The sequence below is a fragment of the Neoarius graeffei genome, chromosome 26 (assembly GCF_027579695.1).
Source record: "Neoarius graeffei isolate fNeoGra1 chromosome 26, fNeoGra1.pri, whole genome shotgun sequence".
In the NCBI taxonomy this organism is placed as follows: domain Eukaryota; kingdom Metazoa; phylum Chordata; class Actinopteri; order Siluriformes; family Ariidae; genus Neoarius; species Neoarius graeffei.
In genome coordinates, this window is record NC_083594.1 from 52,155,614 (window position 1) to 52,173,997 (window position 18,384).

The 18,384-nt window shown below is 42.6% G+C and overlaps 1 protein-coding gene across 1 annotated transcript in view; it reads right to left on the reverse strand.

Moving 5' to 3' along the window:
- The window catches only part of mapkapk3 (MAPK activated protein kinase 3), a 33,798-nt gene extending 16,180 nt beyond the window's left edge, over positions 1–17,618 (reverse strand). The window contains exon 1 of the mRNA XM_060910534.1: positions 16,954–17,618. Within this exon, the coding sequence (XP_060766517.1) occupies positions 16,954–17,241 (288 nt within the window). The 5' untranslated portion in view covers positions 17,242–17,618. The remainder of the gene's footprint in view (positions 1–16,953) is intronic.
- Positions 17,619–18,384: the final 766 nt, after the last annotated feature.

Here is an 18,384-nt window from a genome sequence, read left to right on the forward strand (position 1 = left end):
TTAGTTACGTGACCTTGAACTTATCAATTAGGTGACTCTATAGCAAAAAGTCAGTCACTACCATACTACATGTATGACGTCACAGCCTATATGGTCACTACCTATAGGCACACCAAGTTTCATCCAGAGAGCTTGCAAATTGAGCAAGGAATGACCATTGTCTAACTACTACTCAGACATGTACACTAAACCTAAGCAATTTCAAGATCCCATTTCCACTGAAGCGGAAATTGGATAATCATCTCATTATCTGTAGCCGCTTTATCCTGTTCTACAGGGTCGCAGGCAAGCTGGAGCCTATCCCAGCTGACTACGGGCGAAAGGCGGGGTACACCCTGGACAAGTCGCCAGGTCATCACAGGGCTGACACATAGACACAGACAACCATTCACACTCACATTCACACCTACGGTCAATTTAGAGTCACCAGTTAACCTAACCTGCATGTCTTTGGACTGTGGGGGAAACCGGAGCACCCGGAGGAAACCCACGCGGGCACGGGGAGAACATGCAAACTCCGCACAGAAAGGCCCTCGCCGGCCACGGGGCTCGAACCCGGACCTTCTTGCTGTAAGGCGACAGCACTAACCACTACACCACCGTGCCGCCGAAATTGGATAATAATAATAATAAAAAATGGCTTTTTTTCATTGTACATCAGATATATTCCATTTCAGCTACTCATCTTTGACTCATTCAATATCATGCGAGCTGAACGGAATATCTCTGATAGACCACAAAAAAGCCAGCCAATATTATTTAAATATGATACTAACAGTGAGCATGTATCCTACTATTGTACTGATAAGAGTTCATTAATATTTCACTTTGACTCCTCATGATTTATGATAAATATCACATAGCATCGTATTCTCCAAGTTGTTCCAAGCTTCTTCGGAAAGATAAAGCACTCAAAATTTGGCTTTTAAACAACTACATGGTTAACACATCATAACATGGTGGAATATTTTATGAGTCTGCTCAAAAGATCAGCTGAACAAAATTGTCAGAATATTATCGTTATTATTATGCAGTAATAGGATATTAGTAGTGTTTATTGCATGAGAAATTTATCAGTGTGTTTATTAAAAAAAAAAAAAGAGGCTTTAAAGTGATCATTTGATCATCTCGCTGACTGACGATGTTTCATTTTTGACGACGATCGCTCTCAACTTCAGGGTTATCCAGAGCACTATAATGCAACGTTGTACTGTAAGTACATTAGGATCAACAACATCTAAAATAAAGCTGCATGCTAAAATAAGTGCACAAAGAATTCTTTCCATGGGAATTGTAAGTCTCATCTCAGACCTTCACAGGAAACGTTGCCAAGTCTGTGATTTTCCCACAGAAATGGTCCCCGTTTTATTGAATAGTCACAGTCAGATTGACACAAAGGCTGCTCTGTCATTAATGATTGTCAAACTGCATGAGAAACATGGCAGCTCGGTGTTCAACAGTCTTGCTCGTAGTCACCAGAAGGTCACAAGGTTAAATCGTAGGAATGCCAGAGCGCTGTTTAACACATCTTTAACTGCTCAGCTCAAAGCCTGGGTCAGACTTCACCTCACTTTTAAGGTGTTGTATAGACCGTGTTGTGTTGGTCTGGACACTGAACTTGGCTTCAGTAGGTTATATTTAGCTGACATTTAAGGGTCATTTTAGTTATAAATATGTGGCCACCCTGCATTTAGACTCACGAGTCTGTTTTGATATCGATCGCTGTTCATCACTAAGGCTTGACAACATGATCAACCGCTAATGTTTTATTGGCGTACTGAATTTCCTGACTGTGCGGGTTTGTGCCGAGGAGCATGATTTAATGGTGTCCGGTGTGGAAAAATGTCCAGGAGATACGCTGATCGATTCAGGCGTCTGTGCAGAGAACATCAGTCTTAATGAGGAAGAAATGGAAAAAAAGACTGTGGGGTTCAGCACAGATACTGATGCACAACTTGTACTGAACATCATCCAAGTTTAGATTACTGGACAAACAGATTGTTTAAAGAAAACGCCACCTATTGAATGTGTTTATAGTGAAATATCTGATGGGTTGAGTGATTCTGGTGCTAATCAGGTTTGGATGGTGGTGAATTTCCTGTAAGAAGTCAGCCAGCGGTTGTGTGTCATGCTGAGGTCACAGTTACGATGGCACTATTGGAGAATAAAGTGTGTAAATGAGGAGTTGGACAGATGAAAGGAGTAAAGTGCTGCCGCATCAGTCTACACAGAGATGAAGCACTTCTAGGATCATCAGGTAAATGAAAGGCTTTGTGGGGTGACCTGGAATGATCTGAACATGCTGGTGAAAAGTTTAAACCGAAAGTCATTACAAAATAAACTCTGAATGCGGTTGAAGAACCCATTAATTACAAAATGTTCATATCAGGGTGTATTTTTACTTTCAGAATTGCGAAGAGGAAGAAATTCAAGCTGAAGGATTTGGGCATTTATAATGATAGGATCTGGATGAGGTTAAGGGACAAATTTAGACAAGCGTCACAGAAACAAAGCTTTTAAAGCCTGTTACAGATCACGGATTTAATAACACTCCGAAAAACAAACACAGATTTCCTGAATGAACACAAAAGAAACAATTCATCCTTCAACTACAACGCACATTTTCTTTTTGGGAAACTAGAGACAATTTATCTCCTTTGTACCTTAAAGTAAACGGATGCATTTCGCACACTCGTGTGTTTGCATTAAAATGCCGAGTGTGTGAGTTATTATTCGTCTCAGTGAGTCATGCTATTCATCTACTGTATGTGTTGTGTGACGCTGGTTTAATCTCCCGTTCTAAAATAAGCTCTGTACAGCATTATAGTACAGCGTGGAGAAATAAAAGTTCAGCGCACATTTCATTAAAGGTTCTCTCTTATCTGCAGCACTGTCCCGATTTTACAGTCTCTGTGTCAGACAGCTACAGGACAGAGTTCATTCTTGGGTCACATTTTTCTAGTTTTACACAAACGCACCTCAACTTCCACAGAGAAAAGGACAGGAAGTCAAGCAAGATGACATGCGGGAAAATATTGTGAAGAAAATAGATTTTAAACCAAAATTCTTCAATAATAAATCACAGAGTGTTTGGTTGCACTCAGGTGAAAAAACAGTACTGCTATTTGTTAATTAACGGCTTATCAATGTTAGCAAGCTCGTATACTGTATAAACTACCAGCTAATGTTTGGCTAATTCCATTATAAGGTGTAAACTACTCCCCAAGGTCACTAGCACACTGGCTAATGTTAAGCTAACCATTTATTACAGTATGTAAACTACTATCCAAGGTCACTAGCAAGTTAGCTCACATGAGACTACCCATTTATTATGTTGTGTTAACTGCTGCCCAAGGATGTTAGTAAGCGATTTAACATTAGGCTAACCATTTCATTGTCGTAATGACAAGCCAAGGGCATTAGCAAGCTAGCTAACATCTGTCGAGCTGCTTTTTTGTTTAACGTCAAGCAGGAGGTGTTTTTGCGAGCACGTGTTATCCCTTACACTTCCAGATTGATGGCTAATGGGATAAGAGGGAGACGGCTTAAAAAAAAGACGGTATTTGTTTTCACCAAGCTGAAATGAAGAAAAAAAAAAAAAGTACTCTCCCCTATCTCTTCCCAATCTCACCAAATGGTTTGTTATTTCGAACAGAAGTGAAGTTTTTCTTCAGCCAGAAGTGCAGAAACCTCATCTCCTCACTCGTGTCATTCAATTATTTCAGAAACCTATTTTAATTTGTTGAAAAAAAAAAAATTCTCAATTTTTTTTTACAACAAAATCAGGCAGCGCAAACAGGAACTGAACCCAGTTAAAACCCTGAATTTGTCACGGATGTACAATAACTGGCAGTTTATCTCGAAACTCAAGACTCCATGATACTCTGATGCATTTGTTGATGCTCTTTGGTCTGGAATTTCATCTGACATGGTGTTAAAGTACAAGTTTTACAAAAAAAAAAAACCTGCACAATTTCCTCTTTACTATAAATGTAGTCCATAATGTTTCCAACACATGTTCAAACTTCGTTACAAGGTGAAAGTGAACACTGGATTTGATTTTTGATGATAAAATATATATATATGAGTGTCAGGCTAATTGTATACAAATATTCTATCCTGATTATGTTCCTAAGCCAAAAGATGCCTACACGGAGTAAGGATTGGACTCGAGAACCAGTTCCAGATTGTCAGATCCATCAGAATTGTACGTCTCTGAGGTTACGGATTCCTTTCATCAAAGCTGGTGTGTTTTTCTGACAGTCGCCAAATGCAAAAACCTCACGCATCATGACATCAAACTGTACGTCTATACTGCTTGAAACAAGAAACAGTCATGGTAGAGAGGAAGACCCGGTCCAAAACGTGGCTTCTTGTGATGCGCGGGTCAGGATTTTTTAAATACCTGACCCGAGCAGTTATGAGAATCAACCTGCAAAAATACGCATTAAAAATCAACCTGAACCTGACCCACAAACCACTGTTATGCCCACTTGGCTCAAAGCGGAGATAACATAGAGGAGACCACACCGAACGTAACGTTATACTATGATCATTTATTAAAAGAGATTCAAACCCAGTCAGTAAATGTAAGCTACTCAAATGTGTAGTGAAAATCAGCTTCATGCAGTGTAGTGCGTAAAAAGATAAAGGGAGAGGGAGAGAGAGAGAGTCAAAGAAGAGGCTGCAGCCAGCCCTCGTAGCCACAGGGCCAGAGCAGCCAAGCCAGAGCAAGAATGAGAGCCCCGACAGACCTGGAGGAGGTGCTTTTAAACGCCTCCACCCAACTACCAATCAGCTGGCCTATTGGCCACCATGGCCAGCCAGCCAAGTTGATCAGCTCCCCCTGCAGCCTGGGAGCTGGAAGACCGGGCAACTCATACTAATATGTAGGAGGAATGAGGCAGCCATAGCACAGCAGAGCCGGGCGCAACACCACCAACTTTCGCCCGTATAACGATGGCATCCATTTCACAGAATAAGGATGAGATCACATTTCCTTCAGAAGCACAAGACAGTGATTACGAGACAGGTCATCCTAACCCTAACCCCTAGCCTACTGCATCTTTGCCCAATAGCGTCTGGGTCTCGGCCACTAAGTAAAAAGAGGAATTGTTCCAAATGGTGTTCTTTATTGTTGAATAGCAGCCAATCTAGTAACCCTTCATTAAGCTCTGGAGAAGAACGTTCACTGTTCCAGGATTCAACACACAACCCGAGCATCACCCATTTTTAACTTTTCTCTGATTAAGTCAGACATGTCATCCGTGTGAGCCTGACCAGGTGGTTTGTTAATCACAGCGTAGCCTCTTGCATGCTAATCAGACAGCCTGGAATGTAAAGTCTATTACACGCATTATTTCCCTAACTTATTTATAACTTTAGTCGAAATACTGCTGTGTCACTTTTTGACCCGACCCGCCCAAACCCGTGATACTTTTTTCCTTGTAAACTTGAGACTGTTGCTACAGATAGCTGCTTGACTCACCAATGTTATTAGGCAGATATTCTTTATAACGTGTTAATAAAACTGCTGCATTGAGGCTGAAATCCTGCGTAGGCCAACTCCCCCCCACACAAAATTGATCAGGAACCAATAAGGGAACCGATAAAGAATCAGACCGATAAGCAGAATCAATAACTGCAATGGTGTCGATAAAATCCTTTCCCCAAATTGAGTTGAGTGTGTGGGGATTTAAACATGCAGTTCGCATGACTCTTAACTGAAAATCTTGACTTCTGATCAGCAACGTGAGCCACTAAGCTCCAGTCCCCAACAAAGCAAGCCAGTTTTAGACTCTGAACTTGTCTGACCAACTTCCCTTGGTATAAATGGAACAACAGGACGAGTGTGAAAGCTAAAACGCGAAACCACAAACCTCAGGCAGAAACATGGTGCAACATGAAGCCAAGTCACAGGTTCCTCAGGGTTTGTCTTCATGAGCTGACACAACAGGAAAATCATTTTCAAGCAAAAGAGTTTTAACTGAGACTTGGAATTGTAATTCTAGCAAAGATGTTTCGACGATGTGTTGTCATGAACCTCATATGATTTGACTCAGACAGTTCTACGAACACAAGTGTAAAGTATAGGAACGTTTTGTCCACACCATGCACACACACAATTATACTCGTGTACATTAGTCTGAAAACAGGTCCGATTTTGAACGTTTGCTCCAAGACAGTTGCACGATGCTGTTTAAGGTGTGCTGAAAGTGTCGAAGAATCAAATGCTGCTTATTAAAAGTCAAAATAGTGTCATGCTTACAAATCCAACAATTCACAAGACTTCATGCTCATGAAAAAAGGTTTAAAGGTGAAGGTTTAGAGAAGACAATCTTCCACTTAAGGTGCATTCTGTGAGGCATTAAAATATATTTTGATGCATATTTGTGTCATCTTTGCGTATGTATTTATATCCAGACAATAACTAACTGCCAAACACAGCGTTTCTCCCGTCCTGTTTGGGCAACTCTTTTCACCTCTGAATAATAAATCTCAGAGGACCTATTAAAGTGCATCATATCTACCAGGACAGAACGCTTCACCATGTTGGCAGAGAGTCAAGTTCAGGAAGAGAAAATCATGTGCTCGTGGAATTGAATTAGATGAAAAGTGTGGCTTCCTGAAAGCCTTCTCAATGGATTGATCAGTGCATTACAGCCGGGTCCTGCTCTGAACATTTAATCCTGTTTCATTAACACATTTTACAGTGGCAGTTTAATGTCTGTTTGCTGTATGATTAAAAGTGGCAAAATGAAATTGAGCAATAAAATGGAGTGGCTATAAACGAATAAATAAGAGGACGTGGCAAAGATAACAAGCAGGTTCATGGCAACCTAGATTATATTAAACCACTGTCAGATGTTTGTATGTGCGCGCACACACACACACACACACACACACACACGCCTTCAATAACAGCTGTCAGATTTGTGATTGGACACAGCACCAGATCCGACATCTGTAGTCGATGCACCTTATCAAATTTTTCATCCTACGGTAATTTCCTTTTTATTTATGACAAGTCATGATATTTATCAGTCATATTTCATAGGATACAACTGAAGCAGAAGTACGTGGTTATAAATGACATCATTTTTCAAAATGTAGTTGATTACTGGCAGTGCCAAAGTGTATCACGTGCTTTAGAGCAAAAGTGTAAACTGGAGCACAACCATAAATGGGGGGGGGGGGGGGGGGGGGGGAGACAAAATCTTCAAAGTTACAAGAATTACAATGAAAAAAAAAAGTGTCAGATTTAGAAGAAGAAGAAACCTTTGTCACATGCATACTTCAAGCACAGTGAAATTCATCCTCTGCATTTAACCCATCTGAAGCAGTGAACACACGCACACAGAGCAGCCACACCAGAGCGCCCAGAGAGCAGTCAGGGGTTCGGTACCTTGCTCAAGGGCACCTCAGCCCAAGGCCGCCCCATGTTAACCTAACTGCATGTCTTTGGACTGTGGGGGAAACCGCAGCACCCGGAGGAAACCCACGCAGACACGGGGAGAACATGCAAACTCCACACAGACAGGCCCTCGCTGGCCGCTGGGTTTGAACCCGGAACCTTCTTGCCGTGAGGCGACAGCGCTAACCAGTACACCACCGTGCCGCCCGATTTAAAAATCCCAGAAAAAAACAAACAAAAAAAAAAACTTGGAAGAATGATCATTTTAGTGTCAAAAGTGTGTTATTTAGCATGGACTGGAGTGAAAATGAAACATTCACAACAAAATATAGAACACCCGATCATCTACTGATTACTGAGGAGCAATGAAATCAGTCCAAGTCATAAAAGTGGGAATGATCCCACAGTGTACGTTGAATTAATAAAGTAATATCCGAGCACAAGTTAAGACAGACAGACAACCTTTTTTTTTTTAAAGATTTATTTTTGGGCATTTTCCACCTTTATTGGATAGGACAGTGTAGAGACAGGAAATGAGCAGGAGAGAGAGAGACGGGGAGGGATCAGGAAATGACCTCGGGTCGGAATCGAACCCGGGGTCCCCGGATCTATGGTATGGCGCCTTATCCACCTGAGCCATGACACCCCCAAGACAGACAGACAGACAGACAGACAGACAATCTTGATATTTTATTCCATTCACTGGATATGAGCAATCGAGCGCTCCGATTGGCTACTCTACTACTAGGCTATCAGCTCATATACTGTGAGTAGAGAAAAACAAAATGGCAGAGCGTGTTGCTGAACCAACCGAGGATGAAATAAAAACTCTACTCAAAAAACAAAACAAAAAAACCACAATATGGAACGAAAGTATTTGATGAAAAGAACCACTTTATTTTTTTCAATAATAATTCTCACATTTTTCACAAATTGCTCCAGTCATCTCGCCGGTTTGATTACATTCTAAGCGGAAATTATTTTGTTGGATGTACGCACCTCGTCAGCCATCAGCTCATGTATGACTCAATTTCATGGAATCACTTAAATATCGAGAACACAATCTGATACTATACAAACTTTTACTATGGATAAAATAGTAAAAGTGCTTTTGTTGTTTCAAGTGACAAAGAGACGCGTGGAGCAGGGTAGCTGAAAGCCCGTGACAGTTGAACGTATGCATTTTAAAACACTCTGTGGTCAGACATCAGGATGTGACGACATTGCTCGTTAGTTCCCCCGAAGAAACACTGATTCAAAAACAGTTTCCTGTTGTAATTTTGAGAAGTGGCGGCTTGCAAAGTTTCACACTCATGTCTGGTTTATCGAGATGTGCATCTCTCCTCCGGTGTTGACACATTGTTCATCTCCATTCACTGTTCATTGAATCCATTGTTGATTCAATACAACAGAAAAGGACATGGTGAATTAATAGTCTTGGTTTGTAGTGTGTGATTAATTCACTCAAGATGCATCATGTGTGTAAAAACGCGTGGCATCAGTGAACGAGTCAGGTGTATGATTTGGGATCTGATGTTGCTTTTGTTTCAAATCAGATCAGATTTGATCCATAATTCAACCAAACAGAAGGTTGTGTAGGAAAGAAATACACCTTCATAAAACTCCATCATTCATTGGTCAGAAATAAGGAAGACTGATCAAAGAAAACAAAAACATTAGCAGAGCAATCATTCAAAATAAATAAATAAATAAATAAATTCCCTGAGCACGAGCTGGTTTGAAAAACAAAAAATTATTCAGTAATTATATAAATGAGTCGTTTCAAACACTGTGTTGCCTCCACATGTTTATTTTCTCTTTTTGTTTTTCAGATCAAATCCCCAGAGCACACTGCAACTCTACAGCTCTGTCCTTTGGCGCAGTTTTCAGCTCACGGCTTTAGATTGATTTGATATCAAATCCCTTTCATAACCGTGCGAGAGCTCGACTGGAACCATCCTGAGACGACGACGCTCTTGGACCGATTGATTTGATCCAAACCCGATTGTGAGGTCTGTATTCTCACCTGCCTAAAACAGACCACACCAGGGTTTGGCTTCAGAGTTCCTGTTTAACTGAAGTGAACATTTATTTGATAACATTTTGAAATAATCCACACCAGCAACAAAAAGGCTGTGTACGAGACACTCTGATCGATTCAGTCGCGGCTGCTTCACAACTTTTGTCGGGACACGCTGTGAGGAGTCGGTGCAGACGCTCGGGAGCCAGTCGGATTCACTGCAAGCATTGAAGGAAATCAGGCAGCCAATCCCAGCTCCTCTGTGCCCGTCTGATTCACAGGCAGAAAAACCTCTCTGAAGCACACACCCTTTCCACACACAGGAGAGCTTAGAAACTATTACAACCCCAATTCCAAAAAAGTTGGGATGCTGGGTAAACTATCAATAATAAAAACAGAATGCAATGATTTGCAAAATCACTGAAACCTGGTATTTCATTGAAAATTGTACAAAGACAACATGTCAGATGTCGAAACTGAAAAAGTTTGTTGTTTTTTGAAAAACGTGCTCGTTTTGAATTTGAGGTCAGCAACACGTTTCAAAAAAGTTGGGACAGGGGTGTGTTTACCACTGTGTTGCCTCACCCCTACTTTTAACAACACTCTAAACGTTTGGGAACTGAGGAGACCAATTGCTGTAGTTTTGAAAGACAATTGTCCCATTCTCATCTGATAGACAGACAATTTCAGTTGCTCAACAGTTTGGGATCTCTTTTGTGATATTTTGTGCTTCATAACGCGCCAAATGTTTTCAATGTGAGACAGGTCTGGACTGCAGGCAGGCCAGTTTAGCACCCGGACTCTTTTAGTACGGAGCCATGCAGTTTTAATATGTGCAGAAAGCAGTTTGGCATTGTCTTGCTGAAAGAAGGAAGGTCTTGCCTGGAAAAGATTTTGTCTGGATGGCAGCATATTGCTCTGAAACGTGTATATATCATTTAGCGTTAATGATGCCTTTCCAGATGTACAAGCTACCCATGTCATGTGCACTAATGCACCCTCATACCATCACAGATGCTGGCTTTTGAACTGTGCGCTGATAAGCTGGATGGTCCCTCTCCTCTTTAGCCTGGAGGATGTGGTGTCCATGATTTCCAAAAAGAATATTTACTTTTGATTTGTCAGATCTCGGGACAATTTTCCACTTGGCCTCAGTCCATCATAAAAGAGCTCAGGCCCAGAGAAGGTGGTGGTGTTTCTGGATATTGTTTATATCTGGTTTTAACTTGCATTTGTGGATGCAGTAATGAACTGTTTTCACAGACGATGGTTTTCTGAAGTGTTCCTGAGCCCATACAGTGATTTCCACTCCAGGCACGTGTCTGCTTTTAATGCAGTGTCTCCTGAGGGCCTGAAGATCACAGGCGTCCAATGTCAGTTTTCAGCCTTGTCTCTTGCATACGGAGATTTCTCCGGATTCTCTGAATCTTTTCATGATGTTATGTACCACAGATGATGTGATCCCCAAATTCTTTGCAATTTTATATTGAGGAACGTTATTCTTAAATTGTTGCACTGTTTGCCCACGCAGTCTTTCACAGAGCGGTGAACCCCTCCCCATCTTTACTTCTGAGAGACTCCGCCTCTCTGGGATGCCCTTTTTATACCCAATCATGTTACTGACTTGTTGCCAATTTACCAAATTAGTTTTTTTAAGCTTTACACAACTTTTTCAGTCTTTTGTTGCCCCGTCCCAACTTTTCTGAAATGTGTTGCTGACATCAAATTCAAAATGAGCAGAGATTTTTCAAAAAACAATACAATTTCTCAGTTTTAACATTTGATCTGATGTCTTTGTACTATTTTCAATGAAATACAGGGTTTTCATGATTTGTAAATGATCGCACTCTGTTTTTATTTACAGTTTACACAGTGTCCCAACTTTTTTGGAATTAGGGTTGTAAACCACCCGAACACAACAACCTGCAGAACTGATCCAGGAGCAAGTGGGAAAAAACGTCCACATGTCACGCAGACACGAGTTCAGACGCAGCAGCAGGAACTCAGCTTGCACATGTTCATCACTCTGGGATCCATTTGGATCAGAACACATTAGCCAGAAGCGGTCTGGCTCAGTGGTTTCATCACCTGCGAGTCCACCGGTGCAGGAAAAGCTAATGAAAACTCATGATACGGATTTGCTCAGAAGGCCCTTGATGGAGATTGGGAAATGGCTGATGGTTTGTCTTTTTGTAAAAGCAGCTCTGCTCTCATCCCTGCTCATTTCTCTATTTGGTACTATTTCTGTCTTTTCACAAGTTTTCTGTCACAAACATCTGAGAATTAGATACTTGATTTGACATAGTTATAGCAACAACAGGCTGGTTACACTATGAACGATTAACTCATCCATTCAGTGATACAAATCTTTGATCCAGAGGGAGATGGTGTTTTGTAGGTCGTGCTGTTTCTGTTTAAAAAAAATGCATACAAGGAATAAAATAAAGCATTTTAAACCATAAGCAAATACACTTTAAAGCGATGTACTGTATATCTACAGCTTCTGACTGATTCAATTTCAGAAAAATAAAGTCGGCATAAAAGTCATGAACGTTATTCTACAATGAAGCACAGAACGGTCCAGAAACCTCACATGAGCTTGCCATTTGGTAATTAGACACTGGACAGATTTTGTTCTGCATATACAGTCCTGTGCAAAAGTCTCCAAACACCCTTTTTTTTCTCATCCAAACTTTGTTCTCATCGCAGGCAAGCTGGAGCCTATCACAGTTGACTACGGGCGAAAGGCGGGGTACACCCTTGACAAGTCGCCAGGTCATCACAGGGCTGACACATAGACACAGACAACCATTCACACTCACACCTACGGTCAATTTAGAGTCACCAGTTAACCTAACCCGCATGTCTTTGGACTGTGGGGGAAACCGGAGCACCCGGAGGAATCCCATGCGGACAACATGCAAACTCCGCACAGAAAGGCCCTCGCCGGCCACGGGGCTTGAACCCGGACCTTCTTGCTGTGAGGCGACAGCGCTAACCACTACACCACCGTGCCGCCCGCCAAACTTTGTTATGGATTTCTATTTTATGACGTCTACATTATCGCGTCAGGACAAAAACATTTTAGAGTTCCAAACGTTCATATTTTTTCCAGCACAAAATTAAATGTTACAGAAAAAATAAAAAATTTGTATCTGAGCAGCATGGTCCACCCATAAGAAAATCACTTTTCAGATTAAAAAAAGAAAACGAAGGCGGCAGCACGGTGGTGTAGTGGTTAGCGCTGTCGCCTCACAGCAAGAAGGTCCGGGTTCGAGCCCCGTGGCCGGCGAGGGTCTTTCTGTGCGGAGTTTGCATGTTCTCCCCGTGTCCGCGTGGGTTTCCTCCGGGTGCTCCGGTTTTCCCCACAGTCCAAAGACATGCAGGTTAGGTTAACTGGTGACTCTAAATTGACCGTAGGTGTGAATGTGAGTGTGAATGGTTGTCTGTGTCTATGTGTCAGCCCTGTGATGACCTGGCGACTTGTCCAGGGTGTACCCCGCCTTTCGCCCGTAGTCAGCTGGGATAGGATCCAGCTCGCCTGCGACCCTGTAGAAGGATAAAGCGGCTACAGATAATGAGATGAGATGAGTCATAACGAAGGCTACCGGGTTTTGGTGCAAAATAAAGAAGTGAGTGTGACAGTCAAAGTGTCCAGAAGAACTGTGGCTGGTTCTGGAAGATGCTCAGTAAAACCTACAGATCATTTCCGCATAAAACTGCACTCACTGGACCTCAGACTACCTTTTTTTTTAAAAGCAAAAAGGCCGTCTCACACCAAATATCGACTTTGTTTCATTTATTACGGCTTACTGATTACTGTATTTTTTTTTAATGTTGAAACATTATCATTTTAAAGCCATTTTTGATTGACAGCATTTCTTTACATGTGCCAAAGAATTTTACACACTACTATTTTCACATGATTTGTTTACTTCCATGTTCAGTTTTCACAAGTAGGGCACATGTGATTTGCCAACATGACCATTGAGAATACAGAGAGAGGGATATTCGACCATTCCTCTTTGCACAATCTCTCTAAATCGTCCAGAGTCCTGGGTCCTCTCCTATGCACTCTCCTCTTCAGCTCACCCCGCAGGTTTTCATGTTTATGCAGCTATATTTAGTGTTATAAAAGTTATTTTATCTATTATTGTGTGTTACTTTACATACTACTTATAAACAGGTTTTATTTATAATCTTGTTTGTGCTGTGAGAGACCACTTGGCTTCGCGGTGTTAAAGGTTTCAGGTTTACATCACATCTCCAACCTGAAGCGTAACCCAAAACAATCGGCCCTAGTTACATAATCGTGACTGTTACCTGAACTCCTCACCTCAGTCATATAATACTATAGTGCCCTCCACAATTATTGGCACCCCTTGTTAAGATGTGTTCTTAGGCTTCTAATAAATTGATTTAATAAATAAATAAATAAATAAATAATAATATAGGACAACAGTGCAAAAAAAGAGAAAAATCCAACTTTTAATTCAAGTGCATTTATTCAGTGGGGTGGAAAAAAAAAATCACATTAAGAAATAATTATTTTACATGAAATCATTGGCACCCCTGATGTTAATACTTTGTACAACTCCCTTTTGCCAACAAGACAGCACTTACTATTCTCCTATAACATTTCACAAGATGGGAGAATACAGAGAGAGGGATATTCGACCATTCCTCTTCGCACAATCTCTCTAAATCGTCCAGAGTCCTGGGTCCTCTCCTATGCACTCTCCTCTTCAGCTCACCCCACAGGTTTTCAATTGGGTTGAGGTCTGGGGACTGAGATGGCCATGGGAGGAGCTTGATTTTGTGTCTGGTGAACCATTTTTGTGTAGATTTGGCCACATGTTTAGGGTCGTTATCTTGCTGAAAGACCCAGTGACGACCCATCTTCAGCTTTCGGGCAGAGGCCACCAGATTTTGATTTAAAATGTCCTGATATTTCAAAGAGTTCATGATGCCGTGCACCCTAACAAGGTTCCCGGAGCCTTTGGAAGAGAAACAGGCCCACAGCATCACCAATCCTCCCCCATACTTCACAGTGGGCATGAGGTGCTTTTCCGAATACTCATCTTTTGTGACGTATTAGAGTGTTTGTTGCCAAAAAGCTCTATCTTGGTCTCATCTGACCAAAGCACACGGTCCCAATTGAAGTCCCAGTACCGTTTAGCAAACTCCAGACGTTTACATTTATGCTTGTAAGTGAGAAAAGGCTTTTTCTGTGCATGCCTCCCAAACAGCTTGTTGGCATGTAGATAGCGCCTGATGGTTGTTACGGAGACTTTGTGACCCCAAGATGTTCCTCTTTGATGCAATTCTCTAACAGTGAGCTTTGGAGAACTTTTTACTTCTCTTCCCATCCTCCTCACTGTGCGTGGTGGCAAGATAAACTTGCATCCTCGTCCAGGCTTGTTTGCCACTGTTCCAGTTGTTTTAAACTTCTTGATGATTCCTCTGACTGTAGATACGGGCCGGTGTAGGCGAGCGGCTATTTTCTTGTAGCCATTGCCTGATTTATGAAGGTCGACACACACCTGCCTTACTTGAATGGTGTGTTCTCTTGTCTTTCCCATGTTGAAGAGTGGATAAGAGAAATGGGCCCTTATGTCACATCATGTACCGACTAGTGGCCTAGTGGTAGCGTGTCCGCCTCTCGATCGGGAGATCGTGAGTTCTATTCACGGTCGGGTCATACCAAAGACCATCATAAAAATGGTACCTACCACCATCTGGCAAGGCACGCTGCAATACAGATGTGCATGGGGAGTTAAACTCTTGTGGTTACCAGAGGACTAGCCCCCCACTGTAACCCTAGCTATGTGAAAGGCCGAGGGCTATGGAAACGGAGATCGGCGCCGCCCGATGCGCCACATACAGGTTGGGCCTGGTTAGTACTTGAGTGGGAGACTGCCTAGGAATACCAGGTACTGTAAGGCGTGGGAAGGACTTTGACTTTTGATGTCACATCATATTTATACCCCAGGGAAACAGGATGTGATTAATTCCTAATTAAAGGTTCCTAGATACTCTGATCAACTTTATAAACTACAGTAGAAATGACTTTATGAAAAATAATTTCTTAGGTCAGGGATTTTTTTTTTTAAATTCACTTGAGTTAAGGGGTTACATTTTTCTACGATTTTCAGTGCGAGATTATGCTTCTGCAATAAGAACTGAATTTATTTTAAGGCTTTTAACAAATCTTAACCAGAGGTGCCAATAATTGTGGAGGGCGCTGTATAATCAGAACCAATAAATGTTATTGGAATTTGGGTTTTACAGATAAACAGCATGTGCTGTGTCATAGTGTTTCGGTTGTTGATCAGCCCTCAGGATGAAAAGGGAATTTTGCACGTTAATTCAGCACTTGTGATTGAGGGCAGAAAAACAAACAACAAATAAACCCCATAGATCAGTTTGTGGGAACTTTTCCTTTTTGCTCCTACTGCTATATCACACACACACACACAATGTTGTAGCTGCCTAAGCTCTCAGATTTGGATTACAGCTCTTCAATCATAAACTCCAGGCTCGCATGGCCTCCTAGTGACGTATCCGTTTCCACTGCGCAAACAGCACAAACCTGCTCCATCAGGACTGAGAAACCTGATGAACCTGACGCATGTTCACAACAACCTACTTGTACAGTATTGATTATTTCTCCCAAATATGACAATTACTGTTTATCTGTAACCCTATTCTGATTCAGCAGAGGAGACTTGGTGGTTGCAGATGTAGCCATAGTAACACGACAGTGGGCAGCAACACAGAGTCCAGCTGCAGAATCCATGAAGTCATGGACACGTTTTACACACACACTTGTCTCAACCTAACCTTATCCACGTGAGGACTTTCCACCGATGTAAATATTTATTGTAGCTCATGAATGCAGTGCAAACCCTCAAACTAACCTTTTTTTTTTTTAGCCACACATCTGGACAAAGTCATGATTTCAGCTTTGAGATCCCCCCAGTCATGCTGCAACTTAAATGTCAAAGAAGAAGAAGTAGTAAAGCTGTATACCCAGGCTTTGCTCTGTATTTGCATAGATTTGTTCTGCTGTAAATAAATAATGCAAGCTTTTCATATGAAGATCAAGGAAAAAAATTTCATGCATTCTTATACTATCAAGACACGTGATTACAAGTTGATGGATAGAATCCAAGTGCATGAAGGGGTGCTATATGAAGGTGGAGTTCAGCAGAAGAAGAAGAAGTGAGAAAACCAAGTGCATGAACCTGACAGGGGCTCGCTGGGGTGCCAGGATTGGGAAATGTCTGCACTGGACGGTTGTCCAAGAGCAGATTCCTGGTTACGGGATTTGAGCAACATTCAGGAATGTGCGCTTTTGTGGTGCGTATCTGAGGGAGATTTAATGAAAAGGTAGAGCAGTCAGGAAATTACTGACTCCAAATCGTGCCCGAGTTCATGACACAGAGGGGAAAAAACAAACAACACACACACACACACACACACACACACACACAGGTGAGAGAGGTGCGCACTTTACCTTCAGGGCGCACTTGTCCCCGGATTTCTTGCTAAAACACTCCAGCACTTTGCCGTTGATCCCCAAACCGAGCACCTGAGTGGAGATCTTGTAGTCATCAGTCACGGCATTGCGCTTGATCTCCAGTTTAGGAGGTCCAGCAGCAGGGTGAGGGAGAGGATTGGGCATGGGGAAGTGCGAGGACTCTGCGCTTTCACTACCCTTTTGACTCTCGCTTTCCTTTTCTGATGTCCTATCCGGCTGATCATCTTTCGGATTTCCATTTGGCAGCATGTCCCGGCTCGACATTTGAGCGATTCCACGTCGATGATGATGATTATGATGATGACCAGTTACTCCTCACTCCACCCAGAATTAATCCGGCGTGATTTCACCGGCGCGTAAAATCATCCCAAATTACAGCGCAACACAAACACGGATCTGTTCTGTACCCAAATCAAGCTGAAAACAAATCCTTGATCAGTGGACCTTCATAGAAAACCAGCTCTTCTCGTGCTGGGAGAAAGTCAGAGAGTTTTTAAAGAGAAAGCTGACCGGCTCCGTCCGGGCCCCTCTCCGGCTCCGTGCCAAACGCGCACCACCAGCTCATCAAGGGCACTACGTAGTGCCGAAACGCCTTGAGTTCATATCCTGCATAGTGCACCCGCTGAAAGAGAAGGAACCCATTTGAGATTGGGCGTTGTTTTTTTCGTGCGGCTGTCCTGCCCCTGTGCGTCAGTGAGGATCGGCCCTCAACTTCCCCAGGAGTTCAGAATCTTAAAGCGACACCGACCTGCGCGACTCACTTCTCCTGCTGGCCAGAGGAACACTTCTGAACATTTCAGTGCTGGATATGGGATCCAAACTACGACTAAAAAAAAAGCAGTCTGAAGATGATATGTTGGCAAAACCCAGAAGAGCTGGCATCCTGGAGCACCCACGCATCTTTGTAAGTGCTTGTGGTGGATCCTGGGATGATGAGCTGCCACCCTTCCTCCCCCCCAATGCACACTCTTCGAGCATGCTTTTGAGAGGTCGGAGGAAACCAGAGAACCCAGAGGAAACCAGTCAAACACAGACAGAACATCTAAAACTTCACACTGGGCAGCACGGTGGTGTAGTGGTTAGCGCTGTCGCCTCACAGCAAGAAGGTCCTGGGTTTGAGCCCAGCAGCCGGCGAGGGCCTTTCTGTGTGGAGTTTGCATGTTGTCTGTGTGGGTTTCCTCCAGGTACTCCGGTTTCCCCCACAGTCCAAAGGCATGCAGGTTAGGTTAACTGGTGACTCTAAATTGACCATAGGTGTGAATGTGAGCGTGAATGGTTGTTTCTCTCTGTGTCAGTCCTGCAATGACTACTTGTCCAGGGTGTACCCCGCCTCTCACCCATAGCCAGCTGGGACAGGCTGGGACCCTGTAGAACAGGATAAAGTGGCTACAGATAATGGCGCTGTAG